This window comes from Hylobates moloch, unplaced genomic scaffold, assembly GCF_009828535.3.
Source record: "Hylobates moloch isolate HMO894 unplaced genomic scaffold, HMol_V3 SCAFFOLD_13, whole genome shotgun sequence".
NCBI classification, from domain to species: Eukaryota; Metazoa; Chordata; class Mammalia; order Primates; family Hylobatidae; genus Hylobates; species Hylobates moloch.
Genome location: NW_026652288.1, coordinates 48,329,269 through 48,350,896, shown reverse-complemented (window position 1 = coordinate 48,350,896; position 21,628 = coordinate 48,329,269). Strand labels below are relative to the sequence as shown.

The window sequence follows — 21,628 nt, the reverse complement described above, 5'->3', positions numbered from 1 at the left end:
GTTTTGAGGTTTATCTGACAGAAAAGGCGACTTTAGAAATAGGCTATGGGGGAGAAGGGGCATAAAGGAATAAAGGGGCTGCCCCAGGACCTACACTGCCCCTACCCCCTTCAGTGGCTCTTCAGTGCTGCCAGAATACAAGGAATGCTCCACCTCACCTGGCACCCCCACCCCCAATGGAACATTTCTTGGATGCCTCAGCTCTCTGCTTGGGCCAGCCAGCAGCCACCTCCCCAGTGCAAGTACCCGTAATCTCTGAAGGGAGGGGCTCTGCTGAGCAGGAAAAGCAGGGGCCAAGCGCCCATGGCTATAGCTGGGAGTCAGCAGCTTTCCTCTCATGTTGGGGGCTTAACTTGGACATAGTCACATGTAGGGCAGTGATGGACCCAGAACTACTCCTCCCTACTCTCCTGTGCTCCAGGGTCTCTGCTGCTGGGGAAGGGGTCCTGGGGTATGAAGTAAATGAAGAAAAGCACAACTAAGTGGGATTAGGAAATGATCCAGTTCTACCACTCTCCCGTAGAAGCTTAAGATTCAGAGCTACCGAGAGGAGAGGGAGTTCCTGCTGAAAGATTGCACAGTCTGAAGAGGCTGGAACAAAAACGACCAGGAGAGAGACACAGCCTTGTCTCCAGAGAAATTGTTCCTGTGGTTTCCCAAAGACAAAAAAGTGATGGTTTTAAACAATGGGAAAAATGAGAGTGAAAACAGATACTTGGGGAAACTGAATGGATCCTATCAAACAATACAGGGTCACAAGCACAGCATCTTCTCTCACACACACACACACACACTCACACAGCGCGCTCTGAGGCCGGCCCCATTGCTACCTGGCCTCCATCTTGGGGTGCACCCAAACTCAGCAGTAGTTGTCCCTGAGGAGTTCCCAAGAGGGTTTGGGAAGGAGGTGGGGAAGGAGGCTGGAAGGCCCAGGAAGCCTCCCTGCCCTCTCCCCAGCTACTGAGTTTCAGAAAAGGCTGGAAACTCAGCACGTGAGGAGCATCCAACGTCATACAGGGGATAGCTATCGGCAGGAAGATGGGGACAGAAGACAGGGACCTCTGAACGTTTTTTTTTTTTTCCTTTGAAGGGAAAAGATTTGGGAGAAGAGAAAAGGAGGGAGGAACCCGTACACGATAGTTTTACATTATTGGATGAGAGAAAATCTGAAAACTGGGGGTTGGGAGGTGGGAAAAGAAAAACAGACAGCGAGAAGCAGGGAAGGGACTGAACATGGAAGCAGCATGTCCAGGGCCCGGTGTCCGGCGCGACACACTTGGGAGTTAAGTCCACTTTACTGGCCGTCACTGCGGGTCCGCACACAGTACAGAGTGTTTCTTGGTTTCACACATTCACTAGAACTATTGCTATTGTTAAATAACCCCAGAATGCTGGGGCACGTACAGGGGAGAGGAAGCAGGGAGGAGGAAGTAGGGACTTCTTTCCCCCTCCCCATTTTTAATTAGCAAATAAAACAGAAAAGAAAAATTATTTTTTTCTTTCTTTTTTTGGCTTTTAGTCCAGAAGGACCTCATCTCTGCACCTCTTACTGAGGAGCAAGAGGAGGAAAGGGAGAAAGGGATATAGGAATAAGAGGATGTGGGGCGCTGCCAAGGGCAAGGTCAAAAATCAGGGTTGTATCTGACTTGAGTCTGGACCCAGGGCACCATCAGCAGGTGAAAATGGCAGGTTTTTGTTTGGAAGGTGGGGGGAGATGCCACAAGGTGACTCCCCACCTCCCTTGCCTCACAGATTGGCCTGTTTTCCCTGATAAAACTCCTCCCAGCGGCTCTCGAAGAAGCGGCGCATGATGTGCCCAGCCTTGCCTACTTCAGAGTCATCCTCGTTGAAAGTCTGGCAGTTGTCAAATACCAGGAGGGCATCAGCCGCAAACTCCTCTGAGCTGGTGTACCTGGACAGGGCAGGGGCAAAGCTGTGAGCTGGGTAGGAGTTGCAGCAGTAGCAAAGACCAGGGGGTTTCACCCACATCTACTTACCCTCCCCTGAGCAGCCGCTCCCGCATGGTGGAAAAATCCATAGGATTTTTGATGATGCGCCGGTACCCACTCACCAGACGTGGGTTCACAGGCTCTAGGAAAGGCCAGGCTGCATCATGGGACTCCATCTCCATCAGGATAATCCTATCATTACAAGGACAATGATGGCTCCATCTCAGGAAGCAAATATGCTGACCCCTCCCAGCCCTTTCCTCTGGCAGAGGTAGAGCCAACTGTCCTCCTAGGATTCACTCAACTCACTCGCAAAATGTGAGATCACTGTGGTGGTTCCGCATTGAGAGTCGCCGCCGCTTGGAGGGGGACAGCCCTTCTTCCGAGTACCGAGGCCCTGCTGCAGGGCTTTCTCGGCCCCTCAACAGTACCCGGCGTCGGCGGCCATCACCCTCTGAGAAGTTCAGCGAATAACCACTTTTCCGCTTCTGGCCACGCTTTGGGAAACCAGGCTTCTGAGTGAATTCTTCCTCCACCTGCTTAGTATAGGAAACAGCTGAGATTAGCAACAGCTGGAGATGCACTGCTTGTCCTACTACAATCTCTGCCTAAATATGATTTAAGGCTTCAAAATACTATCATGCATAAGCCGGCATTGGTTTATTCACATAACCCAATGAAGTAGGTAAAAGGGAAGGTATAGTTATTCTCATTTTATAGAGAAAGCAATTAAAGCTATAGAATTTAAGTGACTTGTCCAAAAAAGGACTTAGAACCCAGGTCCCCTGATACCCAGTCTGGGACTCTTTCCAAGGAGAGGAGAGATTGAGGATAATCTCTGATTTCTGTTGGAGTGTGGGAAAGAAAGAGCAGAAGCCTTACCTGAGCCAGACAGACAGTACAGAACCAATCTCCTTCTGGGACAGCCTCCATCTTGGGACGATGGCAGTAAATGTGGCAGCCACGGTCACATCCATCACAAAGCAGAAGAAACTCATCGTTGTCACCCTTCCGGCAGACTAGACATGTCTGGACCAAGGTTGTGAGGAGGTAGAATGAGTTCTCCAGCCTCTACCTGCCAGTGACCCCACCCGCCCCTGCTGGCTGGCCCCTCAGCCTTTCCAGCCTCTCAGCCTCTTACCACTTTGTTGACAGACTTCTCCCAGGCAATGGACCTCTCCAGCTGGCCCAGGCACAAGCACACCTGGGCTGCGCTCCGGCACCGCTCGAGGGTCTGGCGCCAGACACGAATGCGAGGGGTGATCTCGTATGATCTGAAGGGAGAAAGTGGTGATCTTTGGATGAGGAGCAGGATCCACTAAAGAGGGAACTTATCCCTTTCTCTCCAAGACCAAGAATGGAGGGTGGGAGTCACTCACATCTCTGTAGTGGTGCCCTCAGGGGCACCATTAGGTGTGCTAAGCAGGGCCTTCTCCAGCACAACCTCATGAGTTGGCCAGAGGGGCTCCCGCAGGTACCGCCGTTCTACATTCTGTTCCAGGGCAGCCAGCCGCATCACAGCCAGGTCCAAAGGGTTGGTAGTTTTACGCTGAGGTGCCAGTCCTTCCCTGCCCCGACCTCGCCAGGTGATATCCTCCTGGGAGTCGGAGAGGTGCTCACAGTAGGCCAAGTCTTCACGGGTAGAGTCTGGGCTAGGACATGTCCAGCCCTTCAGTTAAGAGAGAGGAATAAAACTCACTGTAAAAGGAGGAAAATTTGGCATAGAAAAAAAAAAAAAAAAAAAACAAGACCCACTTAAGGTAGGTCACCTGTGAAGTAGGGACCCAGGGTTTTTTCTAACAGGGCATAAGCGACTAATGCTTTTCCCCAAACTTCCTACACAATGCCAATCCCAGCATACCCGAATCTGCAGATCAGACATGATAACCCGCTGCTCCAGCTCCTCTACCCATTGAAGCACTGCTAGGTCTGTCTCGTATGTCTTCTCTTTGGGGGACCAGCTCATAATCCCTTCTTGAAAGGCAGGTAGTTGCCTGGGCTCAAAGATGGGGTCTGAGAAGAGAGGTGGCAGAGGGAGAGGCCCATCAGGCTGTTGTCCCTAGCAGCAGCTCAATGCTTACCCTGGGCTCTTCAGCTCAAGCTGGGTGTAGGAATGTACTTACCAGCTGAGGGCCGCAGGCAGACTTCCTGCAAGAAGTCCTTGTGCTTGTTAAGGTGTTTGTGAAGTGCCTTCTCCCGGATACCTCGGGGATGTAAGGCCTTGAGCATGGCATCCAACGTCTCAGGATCTCGTATCCACCACCAGCCTGAGCACATCTCTGTGAGCAGATGAGATATATGTGGGGGGCCAGCTGTGAAGCACTGCCCACACCAGATGCCCTCACTCCAAGATCACTCACCAGGTGGGACAGGCTGGGCTGTCAGCTGGGTTAGGTAACGCTGTTCCATCTGTTTGAAGAACTTACTGGGAGGTCTCCCTCTCCGTTTGGGCTGTCCCAGCCCTGTGGGACTCTGTGGCATTTCTCCAGGGTCTCCTGCTCGCCTCTTAGGGGCCAACCCAGCCAAGGGTGTGGAAGAGAACTGCACTGGAGAACAACGGTTGGCAGCACTGGGTCTATTCATCTGTGAATAAAATGAGACATAAGGAAATGAGGATGTTTTCATGTTTATAGGTTCCCTCAACTTCAGGCAGCAGCTCCACTCCCAGGCAATGGTGCCTGTGGCAAGATGAAATCAAGTGCATACTAGTAATTCTGGCTACTTACTGGCTTGGAGGAGGCAAGCTGCTGAGGGGAGGGAGTGGGTTGGTCCTCAGAAACTGCAGGGGGTGGTGTAGGGGCAGCATTGCAGGGCATCTGGGCTGAGATGTTAAACCAGAGTGCTTGAGGATCAGGGCTGGATTCTGCCTCATCAGGCTCTGGCTCCTCCGGGGGCTGTGATGGAGCTGGGTCTAGTTTTCCCGGACTGCTATCAGGCGTGAGGACTGAGCTGCTCAACAAGGAGCTATGGCTCTGAGTCTGGCTCAGCCAAGACAGGAAGGCTGACTGGCTGAGGTCATGCTGGCTCTGACCCAGTGACAAAGGGGAGCCTTCTTGCTCCAGGAACCCCTTATGGGACTGAGGATGGGACTGAAGCTGAAGCTGAAGCTGAAGCTGAGGCTGGGGCTGGGCAAGAGCATGAAGCTGAGCCTCAGGCTGAAGCTGGGCCTGGGGCTGTTCTGAATCCTGACCCCTGACAGGCGACTTAAGATGCCTAGGTTGCATAGACCCAGGCTTAGTTTTTCGAGGTCGGCCTCGGGCCCGGGCAGGAGAATTGGCAGTGGTGTTGGAGCCAGCTAACTCCATCTTCATAGAGAAGAGGGCAGGGTTGAGTGATGCATGGGCTGCCACTTTTAAGGAGTCAGTTTCCTTCTTTATCACATCCTCAGGAACTGTAAAGAGAAGTAAAGAGTTAAGCCATATGCTGACATACGAGGGAAAGTAAGAGGGTGTATAAACTTAGGACTTATACTTTCTTTTTCTCTTGGACTTAGTCCCCCTTTTTTGAGATTCCACTGGGAAGAGCTTATATGCCAATGAACACAGTATCTGGGGAAGAAACACTATTCTCCCAAGTAATCAGCAGCAGCAGCAGCACAATCATAAGCAAACATTTATTGCGAACCAACTATAGGTTAAGTATTATTCTAAGAGACTTAACTCATTTTAAGCCTCTCAGTAGCCTTATGAAGTACATATACTATTATTATCTCAACTTCACAAATGAAGAAACAGAATCATACAGCTGGAAATGGCAGAGCAGGTGGGTAGGCAGCTTTACTCTAAAATCTGTGCTCTTAACCATTACGCTATATTATCAGAAAATGAAAGAAGCCCAAGACTACTAGGGAAAAGGAATTATTTAATTCTTGTTTGATAAGACTCAGAATCCACACTCCCACAGACACACCTACCTAAGTTCCCCTCTGTTCCTTCTACAAAGATACCAGCCAAATACGGCAATACCCAGTAGCGACGTCTGTAGCGGTCCTGACCCAGGGAGACCGCCCGAAGCATCTGGGATGAGTGAAGCAGCTTTTTGCGAAAGAAAAGCTGACGCTGGGTAGACAATGAAAATGAAGATGAATAAACACATTTCCAGAGTAACAGTGGTGAATTCATCCAGTATATCGGAGAAAGGCAATGGCTCTCAGCCCCTCTATAAAAGTGATGCCATCTGGGCCTAATTCAGAAGGTGATTAAGGTTAGGAGAGGTGGCTCACGCCTGTGATCCCAGCACTTTGGGAGGCCAAGGCAGGTGGATTGCTAGAGCCCAGGAGTTCAGAACCAGCCTACCTAGTTAACATATGGAAACTGTCTCTACAGAAACACAAAAATTAGCCAGGCATGGTGGCTCCTGCCTGTAGTCCCAGCTACTTGGGAGGATCACCTAAGCCCAGGAGGCTGAGGCTGCAGTGAGCCATGATCATGCCACTGCACTCCAGCCTGGGTAATAGAAACTCCATCACAAAAGAATAAAAATTAAAATTCCGTTTAAAAAATAAGCTGATCAATTCTTGCCCAGCCCATATCTCCAACTCTTGGGAGGTTAGAAGCACAATACCTTACTGAGTTTTTCTATCTGGCGCTCTAGCTCTGGGATGCTAGATGCTGTGGCATCAACCTGGGGAGAAACACGTGGGCATTTTTAAAAAAGGAGGTTATCAGATTCAAGAAAGAGGAATCTATTTTATAACTCCCACTTTCCTTGATCTTGGGCCAGTACCTCTCCATCTCTTCGACCCCTGCGGCCATGGACAGCTGCTATAGACTCCTCTTCTTCCTCTTCTTCCATGCCACTGGTCTCCTCCATGATCCGAGAACTGCGCCTCCGTCCCAGGCATTCCTCTGGCCCTTCCATCTCTACTTCAGACCGCCCAGTTCGCTTGGCCAGAACAGTTTTCAGCCTTGAAATAGATGGAGAAAGATTAAGGCAAGGCCAAGCGTGGTGGCTCACACCTGTAATTCCAGCACTTTGGGAAGCCAAGGCAGGAGGATCACCTGAGGTCAGGAGTTCGAGACCAGCCTGGCCAACATGGTGAAACCCTGTCTCTACTAAAAATACAAAAATCAGCCAGGTGTGGTGGCATGGGCCTGTAATCCCAGCTACTTGGGAGGCTGAGGCAGGAGAATCGCTTGAACCTGGGAGGCGGAGGTTGCAGTGAGCCAAGATTGCACTATTGCATTCCAGCCTAGGCAACAGAGGAAGACTCCATCTCAAAAAAAAAAAAAAAAAAAATTTAAGGGAAACTGGTGAGGAATACGATAGTGCCACAAAAGAAATACCTTGACTCTAAACCATCCTGGGCCCTGGTAAGGTCCCAAACCCAGGGAAGGGGCTAAAGCATCGCATTTCAGGCCAAAACCCTGGCTATGCTTCACCCGCCCCACTTCTTTCCGCTCTGGGGCTCTACCCTCTGGTCCCTACCTCCGGAGCCGGCCTTCAACAATCCACTTGTTTTTCCTGTAGCTGGACATACTCTCCAGAGTCTTGTCAATCTCACTGCAGGGGAATAGGGAATAGGATGAAGTGGCAGCACAAAAAAAGGGAAAGGAGGCTCAAGGGTAAAGGGGCTGCAGCTGAAAAAGGAGTTCCAGCCTAGAACCCAGACTGAATGAATGGCAGAGGAAGGCTTAGGCTCTCCCAGGGAGGGCACTGCAATTCAGTCCCAAGTCATTCCAGCATCTTTAGAACATGGCAGTGAACACACATTGCTGAGGACTTCTGGAAGGCTAGAAGTCCTCCACCCCATTCTGATGCAAGGGATACAATGACCATCCCCACTCCCAGCCTCTCACTTGATGATGAGGGTGGAGCCATTGAGCTCATGCACAAGGAAGGCCAGGACAGCAGCCTTCTGCTGGGGTGGCTGGGCCTGAAAAGGCTGGGTGCGCAGGCGGTCACAGAGGGCTGGCTCTACTCCGTATGCCATAAGGAAGCAGCGCAGGATCTCCGACACATTGTCTCTTGTCAGTGGGATCTCAGACACCTTCTCCCCCAAGATCTTTAGGGACTGTGTGGAGGACAGCATAATGGGGGTGAGTAGGGAAAGACGAACAACCAAGTTGGGTGAATGTGCAAGAGGAAAATACATCAGAAGAGAACTATGGGGGTTGAGACAGAATACGAAAGAAGACCACAAAAGAAAAGGAATAAAATAAAGAAAAGTAAAATAAGGAGAGAGGAGTCAGGAAGAAAAAGAAATGGAAAAATATAAGGAAAAGAGAAACACTAAGTAGTTACATCTCCTTTACTTGTCCTGGTTACTTTGGGAGGGACTATCACTCACCTGACAGTAGGAGGGCAAGCCAGGATCATGGAGTGCAGCCTTCAGCAGCCTCACCAGCAGGTCTTGCACCTCACCCAAGCTGTCACCTTGACACAGGAGTCCCTCCTGCAGGACCCCCAGGCTAGGCACATCTTTGGCAGGATCAAAGCCCAGCACCTTGCCAAAGCTATGCAGGAACTCCACAATGGTCAAGCAGTCTGAGAAGGCTCCACTGGGCAATGTCAGACCAGGGACTCGTGAGAAGTCAGGCAGGGGCTAGAGAGATAAAAGTGAGTAGGGAGTTCTGTTAAACATAACAGAAGGTGACAATTTGGATGTCTACAAGAGATTCTTCCTTTAATCTTTATGTAATTTTTTTTTTTTTTTGAGATAGGGTCTCACTCTGTCACCCAAGCAGGAGTGCAGTGGCATGATCTCTGCATACTGCAGCCTCGACCTCCTAAGCCCAAGCGATTCTCCCACCTCAGTCTCCCAAATAGCTGGGACTACAGGTACATGCCACCACACCCGGCTAATTTTTGTATTTTTTGTAGAGATGAGGTCTCGCCATGTTGCCCCAGCTGGTCTTGAACTGCTGGGCTCAAGCGATCTGCCCACCTTGGCCTCCCAAAGTGCTGGGATTACAGGTGTGAGCCATGGCACCCGACCTTCCTTTAATCTTTAATGGAAGTGTCTCTCCCATTGCAGAAGTCCGTTTTTTTTTTTTTTGAGACGAGTCTCTCTGTCCCCAGGCTGGATCATGGGCCTCGGCTCACTGCACGCCATTCTCCTGCCTCAGCCTCTCCAAGTAGCTGGGACTACAGGCGCCCGCCACCACGCCCGGCTAATTTTTTTGTATTTTTAGTAGAGACGGGGTTTCACTGTGGTCTCGATCTCCTGACCTCGTGATCCGCCCGCCTCGGCCTCCCAAAGTGCTGGGATTACAAGCTTGAGCCACCGCGCCCGGCCTTTTTTTTTTAAAGGAAAGTCTTCCCAACTGACCCAGGAACTGGTACTCTCTCCTCACTACCTGGTGGTCAGTCAGACACATATCCTCTGTCGGCTTCTTCATTTCCTCCAAGATCATCTGTTGCCTCTGCCGTTCCTCCAAGCGCCTCTGTGTGGCCAGGGTCTTATCTGCTTTGCAGGCTGGCTTGGCTTTGGTCACCTCCTCCTTTTCCTTCATTTTTACCTTCTCCTTCTTTTCCCTCTTGACTTTTTCCTTCAGTTTTTCCTGCTTTGTCTTTCCCTTTTCTTTCTCAGCCTACCCAAGGAAGAGAGGAACCAAGAGTGCCATAAAGATATCAGTTACTATCCTTCCCTGGTCCCAGTCCTCCCAAACTCACAGCCCAGAAATCTCACTATAAAACAAGACTGATGTACATGTCTTACAAAAATCAGTTTAGTGGCTTCGAAATTATACTTGGCAAGTTTGTACATGCACCTACCTTGGATTTCTTCTTAGCTTCCTTCTGCTTTAAGCTCTTGGTCTCTTGTTTCCGCTTATTTCTGGCCTGTAAACCATAAGGGAAGTCATTTCTCCTCAAACTCTGAAAGCATCTCTGCTTGGGCTAGGATTCAAAAACAGACAAGGGTGCTGGGGAGGAGAGGTGAGAGATGGAATGAGGGGTTGGCAATGGATTAATTCTCTCACCCTAGAGATGCCCACGTTATTTTTGAACAAGCCCAATTCTCTAAATCAAGCGCAAGAAATTTCAGGGTAATGAAGATATGCTGCTACACAGGGAGTGATGGATGTGGGAAATGAAAATAAAAGATGAAGTAGGTTGTAGGAAAAATTAACCTACTGTTTCATCTCTCTGATGTCCCTCACCTGCCCTTGGATAGTACTCTGACACTCTCCCCGTTGAACCTTCTGCCTCATCTTCTTCTTGCTTTTAGCAATCTTTGCTTTATCCTCCTCATTCAATGTTTCTGTGAGAGTAGAAAGAAAAATGAAACAAGTGAGGCAGGAAGGCAGTTCTCTAGCATCCAGGGCAACACATGCCCGTCTCAAAGCTGGCCTCCCAAGCAGCTCCCTGAAGAATCTAGAGTAGTTTTTTTTTTTTTTTTTTTTTTTTTTTAAGTATACATAATAAAACATTGGGGGAAAAAATGTAGGAGAGGCACCTGCTATGGGGGTGGCACAAAGAACTCAAATGACATCTCCTGCCCAGAAGCACCAGCCCCTGGCTCCAATCAGACTGCTTTAGAAGATGTCCTGCTGATAGAAAAGAGGCCACAATGGCAGAGTAGCCTTGGAGCCAATCTCTCTCCCAGGAGACCTGACAAGAGCAGAAACCCATGGACTGATTTTAGAGCAGAAAGCAGAGAAAGGATACAGCAAGCCAAACTGCCAGGGAAAGAGGGTAGTAGTTAGAAGCACTGATTAACCAAGGGTGTGCCAGAAAAAAGGCCCACACAGTGGACACCTCAAAAGAATCACTGACATAGTTATTGATCATGCTCAGCTCCATGTCTTGCTTCACTAAAAGTTCTGAATTTCTTCCTTTCGGGAAGACTTGTGGAAGTATAATTCTGCAAACAAGAGTATTTCATAATTGATGTTTCTGACATGACTATATATACATATATATTTTTTTTGACACGGAGTCTCACTCTGTCGCCCAGGCTGGAGTGCAACGGCGCAATCTCAGCTCACTGCAACCTCCACCTCCCAGGTTCAAGCGATTCTCCTGCATCAGCCTCCCGAGTAGCTGGGACTACAGGCACGTGCCACTACGCCCGGTTAATGTTTAGTATTTTTAGTACAAGCGGAGTTTCACCGTTTTAGCCAGGACGGTCTTGATCGCCTGACCTCATGATCCGCTGGTCTCAGCCTCCCAAAGAGCTGGGATTACAGCCATGAGCCACCGTGCCCAGCCCTGACATGACAATATTTATTATTTTGTTTCTGGTATAGAAACGCCACCACATGTCTACGTGACAACTCTCTAAGACAGATATTATGGGCAGATGAACTACCTAAGGCTTTGATTAAAATATGAGACTTGGCCGGGTGCAGTAGCTCACACCTGTTAATCCCAGCACTTTGGGAGGCTGAAGAGGGCGGATCACCTGAGGTCAGGAGTTTGAGACCAGCCTGACCCACATGGAGACACCCCATCTCTACTAAAAATACAAAATTAGCTGGGCGTGGTGGCATATGCCTGTAATACCAGCTACTTTGGAGGCTGAGGCAGGAGAATTGCTTAAACCTGGGAGGTTGCGGTGAGCCGAGATCGCGCCATTGCACTCCAGCCTGGGCAACAAGAGCAAAACTCCATCTCAAAAAAAAAAAAAAAAGGCCAGGCATGGTGGCTTACACCTGTAATCCCAGCACTTTGAGAGGCCGAGGTGGGCGGATCATGAGGTCAGGAGATCAAGACCATCCTGGCTAACACGGTGAAACCCCGTCTCTACTAAAAATACAAAAAATTAGCCAGGTGTGGTGGCGTGCGCCTGTAGTCCCAGCTACTCGGGAGGCTGAGGCAGGAGGATGGGGTGAATCCAGGAGGCGGAGCTTGCAGTGAGCCGAGATTGCGCCACTGCACTCCAGCCTGGGCGACAGTGCAAGACTCTGTCTCAAGAAAAAACAAAATGAGACTTGTTCTAGGTCATTTGGTTGAAACATGACACAGCTAGATGTCTGAGTGAAAATCAAAAGACTAAGTTTTTTCACATTCTTCACACTACATCAGGGTAAACACACTATTTTTTTTTTTTTTTTTTTTTTTGAGACGGAGCCTTCTTCTGTCGCCCAGGCTGGAGTGCAGTGGCGCGATCTCGGCTCACTGCAAGCTCCGCCTCCCGGGTTCACGCCATTCTCCTGCCTCGGCCTCCCGAGTAGCTGGGACTACAGGCGCCCACCACCACGCCCGGCTAATTTTTTGTATTTTTAGTAGAGACGGGGTTTCACCGTGTTGGCCAGGATGGTCTCGATCTCCCGACCTCGTGATCCGCCCGCCTCGGCCTCCCAAAGTGCTGGGATTACAGGCGTGAGCCACCGCGCCCGGCCCGTAAACACACTATTTACTGAAAAATGTAGGTATTTCTCACCCGTCCATCCACTAAAACAGTGCCTGTTATTATTATTATTATTATTATTATTTTGAGATGAAGTTTCACTCTTGTTGCCCAGGCTGGAGTGCAATGGTGTGATCTCAGCTCACCGCAACCTCTGCCTCCCAGGTTCAAGCCATTCTCCTGCCTCAGCCTCCCGAGTAGCTGGGATTACAGGCACGCGCCACCATGCCTGGCTAATTTTGTATTTATAGTAGAGACAGGGTTTCTTCATGTTGGTCAGGCTGGTCTTGAACTCCCAACCTCAGGTGATCTGCCCTCCTCAGTCTCCCAAAGTGGTGGGATTACAGGCGTGAGCCACCGTGCCTGGCCTTTTTTTTTTTTTTCACCAAGCTGGAGTGCAGTGGCGCGATCTCAGCTCACTGCAACCTCCACGTCCCAGGTTCAAGCTATTCTCCTGCCTCAGCCTCCCAAGTAGCTGGGACTACAGGCACATACCACCACGCCCAGCTAATTTGTTTTTGGTTTTTTTTTGTATTTTTAGTAGAGACGGGGTTTCACCATGTTCGCCAGGATGGTCTCAATCTCTTGACTTCACGATCTGCCTGCCTTGGCCCTCCGAAGTGCTGGGATTACAGGTGTGAGACACTGTGCCCGGCCTATTATTTTTTTTTTGGAAATAGGGTCTTGCTCTGTTGCCCAGGTTGGAATGCAATAACACAACTGAAGTTTACTGCAGCCTCCAAACTCCTGGGCTTAAGTGATCCTCTCCTGCCTGCCTCAGCCTCCTGGGTAACTGGGATTATTAGGCACACACCACCATGCCTGGCTCCCAATTATCTTTTGAATTCAGATGTGAATTCTGAACCTCCATGATAGTAGAAATGAGTAAGGTAAGAGGGTACAACTGAACCAGTATATGATAAGGAGCTAAAAGATGGAAAGAAAGGGCAAGAAAGTCCTCTCCTCTGGGCTAAACACACCTGGGGGCAGCCCAAGGTTTCACTGGTAACAGCAACTCAAGAAAGAGCATGGCTGGAAAAGTAGTATTCCCAAGTGCTGGGACTAGGATGCTGGATTCCAAGGAGAAGCTGATTCAGATTCATTCTTCCCAGATAACATTAGTCACACTCCTGGGAAATCCAGGTATTAGCAATTCATCAACATTTTAGATACCTAATGGAGGGAGCAGAATCCCAAAGTAAGAAACACCACTGTACCTTGGGCCTCCAGTTTCTTTAGGGGGCGGTTGTCTGTCTTGTTCAATAGCTCAGTGATTTTGACCTTAGGTGGCCGACCTCGACCCCGTTTCACCTTGGGGACTTCCTTAGTCTTAGCCTTCTCAGTGTTTCGAGGTCGACCCCGTTTGCCAGTAATTGCCTGAATCCTCGACGGAATCTCCTCTGCTGAGAGCTGCACCCACTGCAAGCCCTAAGGTAGCAAGGGAGACTGTTACAGTGGGGTAAGGAATCAGTGCAGGCCACGAGGCCCTCGGAACCATTCAATGCCCCAGAACCTTCAAACCCCACAAGAGGAAGCTGCAGCTTGTCCACCAACTCTTCCTCAGGGACAAAAGCATATTTAACCCTTGGGTCTGCACCTCTGGCGTGTCTCTTTCTTCAAAGAAATCTCCAACAGGCATACGGGGACTGAAGCTGAAGTGCTCACGGCGGACACTGTGTACCACGTTGCGGCTCAGGTACTAAGAGGAGGAAGTAAAGTAACATTAATAAAATTGGAATCCTACCATGTCTTTGGCCAGCAAAGGCACAAGCAGAACAGGCCCAGAGCAGACAATGCCAGCCTGTTGTCACCGAGCCCAAGAACGGAGTCTTGGGCAGTGGAAAAGAGTCCACTGAGCCCAGGAAAGGAGTCCTTTAAAAAAAGCTACATTACCTTGATCACTTCTGGAAATTGCTTCATCCTCTTCCCACAGGGGCCATAATACCAGGTCTCCCCCTGCCATCGGTGGCTGCCCTTCTTGATGCGCACCTCTCTCCGCCACCTGCCAGAGAAGCACATGGGCCCTGCCGCCAGGTCACACCCCTACCCACTCCCATGCCACCTAAGAGCGAAGCCCTCTGAGCAGATGACCCTCCCCACATTTGTATCTCTAGAACTACATGCAGATGCAAAAGCACCAAGAGAGATAAGCTTGGCTAGAAGGCTGACTTCAGCTCCGGCAAATACATCAAGGCCCTTAGGAGAAAAGCAATACACCAAACTGCACAAGCTCAGAGAGATCTCCATCCCTCCTTTACAAAATCAGTGAGATAAGCTGCCAGAAACCCCTCCCTGAGCCATTCAGGGAAGTTACTGGATTTCCAGTAAAGAGGATAAAGACCTAAGGGGAATAAAGACAGAAGACAAAGGGCAGGGAGGCAAGCAGAAAAATAAATTTGCTGCTGATTCCATGAAAAGACTCAATATGCCAGGGTTTAGTTAGGAACTCTGTGTTCTGAGCAGAACACAGAGTTAGAGTTAGTTCTAAAACTAACTCTAATCTTTCTCTCAAAATTTTAAGCAGTACTCAGACTTGGTGACCACAAGTAGCCTTGAGGGGCAGGGGTGGGGAAGATCCAGGAAGGCAGTTATTTCCACAAGGCCCTGGTGTCAGCTAGTTTGTTCATTTTGGTCATGTACTGTTCCTGCCCTTACCTCTCCTAAGAGCATTAAAACAACAAAACCACCTCAATTCATTAGTACTAAGCCACTCCTCATTCATTACTATCCCTTCTCCACAGAAATAGGACAAGCCAGCTAGTTTGGATGTGAGCCCTAGGGTTTGGAAAAGATAATAGCTGGAGCTCCTTGGGCAAAATTGAGTCACTACAAGATGAAGAAAGAATAGGTGATGGAAGACAGACCTTGAGAGAAGAAGGAAAACCTAGGAATCTCATGCCAAGAAACATTATCACTGCAGATAACTGTCCTGTAATCTACTCTTGTCTGGCCCATTCCTCCCCCACCTCAGAGGAAAAGAGGCATTCCCTTCTTTCTAGAGTTGTGCATTAAACTTGTCAAGGTCAATAAATGTAGCAAACTAGAGCACTTACCCATGTTGGAGGGGAAGACGAACTTCTTCTGGGGTAGCAATACGTCTCCTCATGACATCACCTTGGGAGGAAGGGATACCCAAGTTAAGAGTTCAAGCAAAATATTTAAACAATAGGCCAGTAGGGAAAGGCTAACTGCAACATGGGACAGAAAAGTTTCTTGGAACCAGACAGGGATAGAATACAATCTGGATACTCACCGCTACCAGAAGTAGTGAGTCCTTCTCCTGTGATCTCTTCCAGGTCAGCAGTGGTTTCTAGAAAGTTGCTGACATCCTTATTTGCTGGGGAGGCTGTTGGAAAGGCAGCTGCTGGGGAAGTTACGGGAGAGGCTTTTGGGGATGTCACTGAAGCCGTCAAGGGGACTTCTGAGGAGACTGCTGAGGAAGCTGGAGAGACCACTGAGAAGCCTGCTGGAGGGACAAGTGTAGAAGCTGCGGGACAAACTTCTGGAGAGATTTCTGGGGAGGCTGCTGGAGAAACCACTAGGGAGACTGCTGGGGAGGTTGTTGGCGAGACTGCTGGTGAGGTTGCTGGATGTAGCTGAATAGTGGATGACTGATCAGGAGCTGGCTGGGTCAGGGATGGTGGGAAGTCTGAAGATTGAGATTCCATTTCTTCCTGTTCAGTGTCACTACCATTATTCAGGTCAAAGCTGTTATCTAGAATCCAAAGGGACAGGATAGGCTTTAAAAAAAAAAAGGCATCACATAAAACAAGAGAATCTACTCAGTCAAACCTGGACCAAGCTAAACAGGGTTACTTCAAGAGGTCTTCCCTAGGGTTGGAAAAAGAAGTAGCTTTTTCTCCCAACCAATCATGAAGATTAAAGGGTAAAGTTGCTGCAGATGTCATTGTGTGAAGAAATACCTTTTACCTGGTGCCAATAAAGCCTCTAGCCTCCTTCTCCCTACAAATTCCAAGTCTCACAAGTTCTTCAAAGCAGAGGGCACAGGTCAGAGTATAGCAGCCTATGCCTCTTTTAGTTCCACCATACACTATCCCATAGCCCCTCAGCTCCCAGCAAGGTGCTCTTGCTTTCCTACTTTTTTTTTTTTTTTTTTTTTTGAGATGGAGTCTTGCTCTGTTGCCCAGGCTGGAGTGCAATGACACAATCTCAGCTCACTGCAACCTCTGCCTCCTGGGGCCAGGTGATTCTCCTGCCTCAGCCTCCCAGGTAGCTGGGATTACAGGCGCGTGCCAACACACCTGGCTAATTTTTGTATTTTTAGTAGAGGCGGGGCTTCACCATGTTGGCCAGGTGGTCTCAAACTCCTGATCTCAGGTGATCTGCCCGCCTCGGCCTCCCGAAGTGTTGAGATTACAGGCGTGAGCCACTGCGCCCGGCCAGATTTCCCACTCTTAAGGCCCTAACTATGGAACTTATTCTCTCATCTTTTCTCAGGTAAAGGTCTTTCTTTGTCCTACCTACCCTCACTTACCTTGCAGGACAGACTCCCCTAGGACAGGTGGAGAGGTGGGACTGGCAAAGATAGAGGTTGATGTTTGACTATCATCTGCCAGGAGACTGAAGGCAGTAGCATTATTGAGGGAAGGGCAATCAAGGGCAGAAATCACAGGGCTGTCCTCAAGAGGCAGCTTGTCCTCTGCACCCATCAGCTCCGTGTCATCAATACCATATAGTCCTCCACTCACTGGCTCTGTTCACAAGGGCAGAAAAATCAGAGCAGGATAATGAGAAAAAAACCAGAAAGCAAGATTTAAGAAACATTGGTCAGAAAACATCCAATTCTAGTTCCCACAATGTGAAGATTCTTCCTAATATTAAGTTAGGTAACAAATAAAGCCTTCTCCCTGAAAGAGTAGTCATCAGACCATAGGGATCATAAAAGTTTGAGGGGAGGCCGAGGCAGGAGAATTGCTTGAGGCCAGGAGTTCAAGACCAGCCTGGACAACATAGCAAGACCTCATCTCTACAAGGTGAAAATGAAAGGAAAGGCATTGGTGGTATTATCTACCCAGATACCTATGCAAAATTCTAGGATTTATCATAAAATATGTCTTTCTTGTACTTCAACGGAGTAAAAGGTAACTGCTCACTGACAAATGTTTTCTTCCTAGTTTGTTAGAACCCAGAAAGATCAACTGTGTGGTAATAAGTCCCTATCCAGTGAATTATTACAGCCCAGAGATCTTGGCCAAAAGGAATACTGGGAAAGAACCTGGGACATGAACCAATTCAGCTCAGAATTCAGTTAGTGCAGCAAGTCCTGTGGCATGTAACTGTGGTCTGCCTTAGGCCTACCTGGAAGCCCCAGTGCCCCTGACTGCCTAATACTTTTCCCATTTTACTGTCTCTTTCAGGTAAAGGTTGGCTACTCTGCGTGGATAAGTTGAAGCGACCCAGCCTCCAAACCTACCTGGTGCCAGAGAGTTGAAGGGCTCCAGAGAGTCTTCACTGAGGATTGGAGTGTCTTCCAGTTGATCAGGAAGATGTGAAGGATCATCTAAACAGCTCACTGTGGGGTCAGGGACCAGGACTGAGACCTCTTGGTGTAATGATTCCACAGAAGGGACAGAGCCATTGTAGCCACACATCTTCAGTTCTAGGAAATCCCAGGAGAGACCAAAAGTCAAAATCAGTGCCTTATATTGGTTCATTTAGCTATACTAGGCAGTCAATCTTTGCTAGAAGGATGTTCATTCATTCAACATTTATTGCGGCCAGTTCATTGCTGGGAACCAATCACATCAAGATACTCTAAGCAGAGATGTGCTGGTAAAATCAATCCTACAGCAGGCAAAGAGAGGAAAAGAGAGTGGGGTCTGAGACAAGATCTCTATCATGTTCTCAGATATCTCCCCCAGCCATTGGGAAACAGAGAAAACATCCTGTAATTTTACAGAGTGGTGGTTACCCTTGTACCAGGAATCAACTGGAAGCTAAGCTTTTATCTATTTTGAGGGAAAAGATGAGAGGGGCTGTCACATGTACTAATGCTAAACAACAAAAAAAAAAGGAAACTGAGTAGACAAATAATGATATGCTCTGCCTGCTTCCTTCCCTCCTTCGCATGCCAATCACTACATTGGGCTCAGACGACTTTAGCAGCCAGTCTGATCCTGCCACAGTCAGTTAAAACAGCCTCAATGCCCACTGCTAGACCCTAACTACTCCGTATATTTTGAAAGAAGCCTTTCTTGATGCAGGGTGTCTGTTGGGGCTGTTTCGGGCTCGCCCACCTGCCCTCTCCAGGCCAGAAGCTCTGCATGAGCTTGAAATAATTTGCACTCCCACTCGCGAGCTGGTGCTGCTGCCACAAAAACACCAGCCACTTGGCTCTGCTAATTGCTAATCACCAACATGCAAATCAGCCTCCACTGCAGAGAGCTGGAAAGACAAGTTTTTCTCACCTCAAAAAGCCACTATCCCCCTGAGCTCCATTTTCCCTTTCCCCACCCAGTTCACCAACCCAGTTATACCTGGCTGTTCTTCCAGCTCCAGGCTGCCTACCAAGCCAGTGCCATTCTCTGCCACAACTGAAGTCATCTCCTTTTCTGCTGCCTCATCAGGATGGATACCACTGACTACCTCCTGGGAGGGTGCAAAGGTTTGAATGCTAGATCCCAACATAGGAGAAGTCTGTGGGGAGGTGAAAAAACTAGGGGGTCCATTGGGCATCACCTCAAAATTCTGGTCAGGAAAGGAATCATATAGTTCTTGTGAATCAAAGTTAAGCCCCATGGGACTCTGGGTACCGTTGGCCCAGAACTCTTGGCTCCCAGCCCGAAGGTTAGTGTTGTGACTTGGGGATGAAGGTTGCCGGCTGCCCCCAAGGATGCCGTTGAGTGGGTATTGTGCCCCCGAGAACTGGGAGAGAAGGGGTGGGTCCTTGAGGTTGCTGCCAGGATTGGCAGATGGGTACTGTGAGTAGTTCCAGAGACAGTCGTAGGCCACGCTGGGGTGATGGAGGTGTGAGGTGCTGGAGGAGTGGGGAGCAGAGTTCAAAATCCCTGAAGTAGTAGTGTGAGATACAGTAGATAAGCCATTAACATTCACATCCCCATTCAAACCTGGCAGAGAAGGAAAGAAAAGGTCAGTTACAGATATGTAGGCAAGCAACTTTACCAAAACAAACCCAAAGTAATAGCACTGACTAGAAAAAGACATGGTAAAGGGAAGGGGGATTCCTCCCCTGCTATATTTAGTTTTTGGGTCTCTGGAGAACACCAAGCCCAGAGGCTCCTGGATGTAGGTTTAGCAACTGCTGCTGAATAGGGGGCTAGAGAGATCTCCAGGCCTACCACGAGAGCCACCAGCAGAGCTGGTTGCTGCTGCTTATTTCTGGCTTTTTTTTGGTTTATTTTTTGTTTGTTTGTTTTGAGACGGAGTCTTGCTATGTCACCAGGCTGGAGTGCAGAGGTGCAATCTCGACTCACTGCAACCTCCGCCTCCCGGGTTCAAGTGATTCTCCTGCCTCAGCCTCCCGAGTAGCTGGGACTACAGGCACCCGCCACCACGCCCGGCTAATTTTTGTATTTTTAGTAGAGACGGGGTTTCACCGTGTTGGCCAGGATGGTCTCATCTCTTGACCTCGTGATCCACCTGCCTCGGCCTCCCAAAGTGCTGGGATTACAGGCGTGAGCCACCACGCTTGGCCTTTTTTTTTTGTTTTTAATTAAATGAAACTGTTTGCAGACTCCCTACAGTGACTTGCGTTCTGCCCTACTCTCATTCCCTAGGGGATTTCTTCCCTTGGAGGGGTATGACTGAATTCTCCAGGGGCCCCCTTTCCCCAGTGCCTATTTGGCCCCACAGTGGTACCAAAAGGAACAACCTCCACCTCACTGGCACATGCAGATCCAGCACTTTGTGCTGGGCTAAGAATAGAATTTGCAGTCACCACAGCGACAAGAACCCAGCTCAGAAGGCTGGGCTTGGCCCTTCCCTATAGGCATTGGAAGGTAATATGCCAGCTGGAGGGGTGGGGGGAGCTTTGCATGCAGTGCTGTAGAATTCAGCTCTCAACATCAATGGCAACCTCTGGGATGGAGAACAATCAATCAAAAAGAACCAAGATATTAAGGAAGCTTGAGGGTAGGGTGGAATCCAATGAAATAAGGGAGCTTCTACCATCTGCAACCCTCTTCGAGAGGATCGGAGGGAGAAGTAGCAGTATTTTTCTGCTGCAAGAAAGGAGGGAAGCATGTGGGCTTCTCTCTGCTTCCAAGTATAAAGGACCTGAAACTCATGCAAGATTATAGAGGTACCTGGCGAGTCATGGTACAGAGCAACTGGTAAGCCAAATCCAGGAAAAGACCCAATCCTGGCAGCAACACCTCCATATGGAATTATGAACTTCTCTCTGGGGAACTAAGTAAGCATTAAACTTTCCCTTGTCCCTACCTTCCATCCAAGGACAGAAGGTGGAATAAGTACTTCTAGCATCTGCCTTTCTCTGATGTACAAACTAAAAGGCAATACACTGCAACCTTCATTCAACTCTCAGTCCTGACCCAGTGTAGCTTCCCTAACCTCTAAAAACAGCTTCTTAGAAGGCTAGCACTTTACCTCTCTCATGGGTCCAACCTGGTTATCAGCAGCAGTAGCCACCTCACTGCTCTGTCAGCAGCCAGGGGAACAGGGCTGACAGAAGAACAGGCTAAGATGAAAAAGCCAGTGGGATTTTCCAATCTCTTCCAACCTTAAGTCAATACAAAAAATGTTTCCAAAAAACCCTAGAACTTGTTCTTAGAAGTTGATTTCTCTCCAGCAGCAAAGTAGAGCGAAATATCCCCCCAATGAATCTGCCCTAAAGGGATGATGCCCATTCCCTCCCCAAGCCAAGCAGCCCTCACACTCACTTTTCCCTTGCTGGGGGAAGTTCATGGGAGACCCGTTAGTGTAGAGGCCCTCCCCTGAGGAAGGAGAGGGTTTCAGTCCTGAGGCAGCAGGTGCAGGGGGAAGGCCAGTAAAGTTAAAATGGTCGTTTGCCTCCATTTCTGCAGGAGGGGAGAGAGAGGGGAAAAAAAATACTGGCGGTTAAACAAGGTTACGTCACCTGGAATCTTCCAGGGGGAATGACCCCTCCCCTCCACCTACTTACCCTTCTACTACCTAAGTACTGTGTGAGGGAAGGTACAAGCTAAGAAAAGAAAAGGAGAAAATATGCCTCTAGCCTGAGCAATGACCCTATGAAAATAGTCTTTTAAAGCCAGCTTTGTAGATTAAAAAAACAAAACAAGTTAGCGAGAAAAACCAAGATACAAGCCTGGAGGAGTCTTCCCTCCGTGTAAGCCCCACTCAGCCCAGGTTACCCTTCTATATTAGATATTAGCCCTCTACTGTAACACTAAACATTCTCCGTCCT

The 21,628-nt window shown here is 49.0% G+C and overlaps 2 protein-coding genes across 7 annotated transcripts in view; one reads left to right on the top strand and one right to left on the bottom strand.

The window, feature by feature from the left end:
* The window catches only part of RBMS2 (RNA binding motif single stranded interacting protein 2), a 120,292-nt gene extending 102,587 nt beyond the window's left edge, over positions 1-17,705 (top strand). The window contains exon 13 of one of the 2 annotated variants that reach the window (XM_032173355.2): positions 17,622-17,705. In XM_032173355.2, the coding sequence (XP_032029246.1) occupies positions 17,622-17,654 (33 nt within the window). In that variant the 3' untranslated portion in view covers positions 17,655-17,705. The remainder of the gene's footprint in view (positions 1-17,621) is intronic. The other variant, XM_032173354.2, reaches the window with a different exon arrangement.
* The window catches only part of BAZ2A (bromodomain adjacent to zinc finger domain 2A), a 38,928-nt gene continuing 18,788 nt past the window's right edge, over positions 1,489-21,628 (bottom strand). For 4 of the 5 annotated variants that reach the window (XM_032173348.1, XM_032173345.2, XM_032173349.2 and 1 more), the window contains 28 exons: positions 21,123-21,260; positions 18,741-19,331; positions 17,678-17,863; positions 16,739-16,957; positions 15,497-15,958; positions 15,297-15,357; positions 14,137-14,245; positions 13,841-13,942; positions 13,461-13,671; positions 10,052-10,152; positions 9,666-9,731; positions 9,248-9,481; positions 8,239-8,493; positions 7,748-7,962; positions 7,377-7,451; positions 6,675-6,855; positions 6,513-6,572; positions 5,863-6,007; positions 4,676-5,340; positions 4,310-4,532; positions 4,073-4,228; positions 3,811-3,962; positions 3,329-3,618; positions 3,091-3,223; positions 2,832-2,978; positions 2,259-2,488; positions 1,998-2,141; positions 1,489-1,912 (listed from right to left, as the gene is read on the bottom strand). In XM_032173348.1, coding sequence (XP_032029239.1) covers positions 1,747-1,912; positions 1,998-2,141; positions 2,259-2,488; positions 2,832-2,978; positions 3,091-3,223; positions 3,329-3,618; positions 3,811-3,962; positions 4,073-4,228; positions 4,310-4,532; positions 4,676-5,340; positions 5,863-6,007; positions 6,513-6,572; positions 6,675-6,855; positions 7,377-7,451; positions 7,748-7,962; positions 8,239-8,493; positions 9,248-9,481; positions 9,666-9,731; positions 10,052-10,152; positions 13,461-13,671; positions 13,841-13,942; positions 14,137-14,245; positions 15,297-15,357; positions 15,497-15,958; positions 16,739-16,957; positions 17,678-17,863; positions 18,741-19,331; positions 21,123-21,258 — 5,715 coding nt within the window. In that variant the 5' untranslated portion in view covers positions 21,259-21,260 and the 3' untranslated portion in view covers positions 1,489-1,746. The remainder of the gene's footprint in view (positions 1,913-1,997; positions 2,142-2,258; positions 2,489-2,831; positions 2,979-3,090; positions 3,224-3,328; positions 3,619-3,810; positions 3,963-4,072; positions 4,229-4,309; positions 4,533-4,675; positions 5,341-5,862; positions 6,008-6,512; positions 6,573-6,674; positions 6,856-7,376; positions 7,452-7,747; positions 7,963-8,238; positions 8,494-9,247; positions 9,482-9,665; positions 9,732-10,051; positions 10,153-13,460; positions 13,672-13,840; positions 13,943-14,136; positions 14,246-15,296; positions 15,358-15,496; positions 15,959-16,738; positions 16,958-17,677; positions 17,864-18,740; positions 19,332-21,122; positions 21,261-21,628) is intronic. The other variant, XM_032173346.2, reaches the window with a different exon arrangement.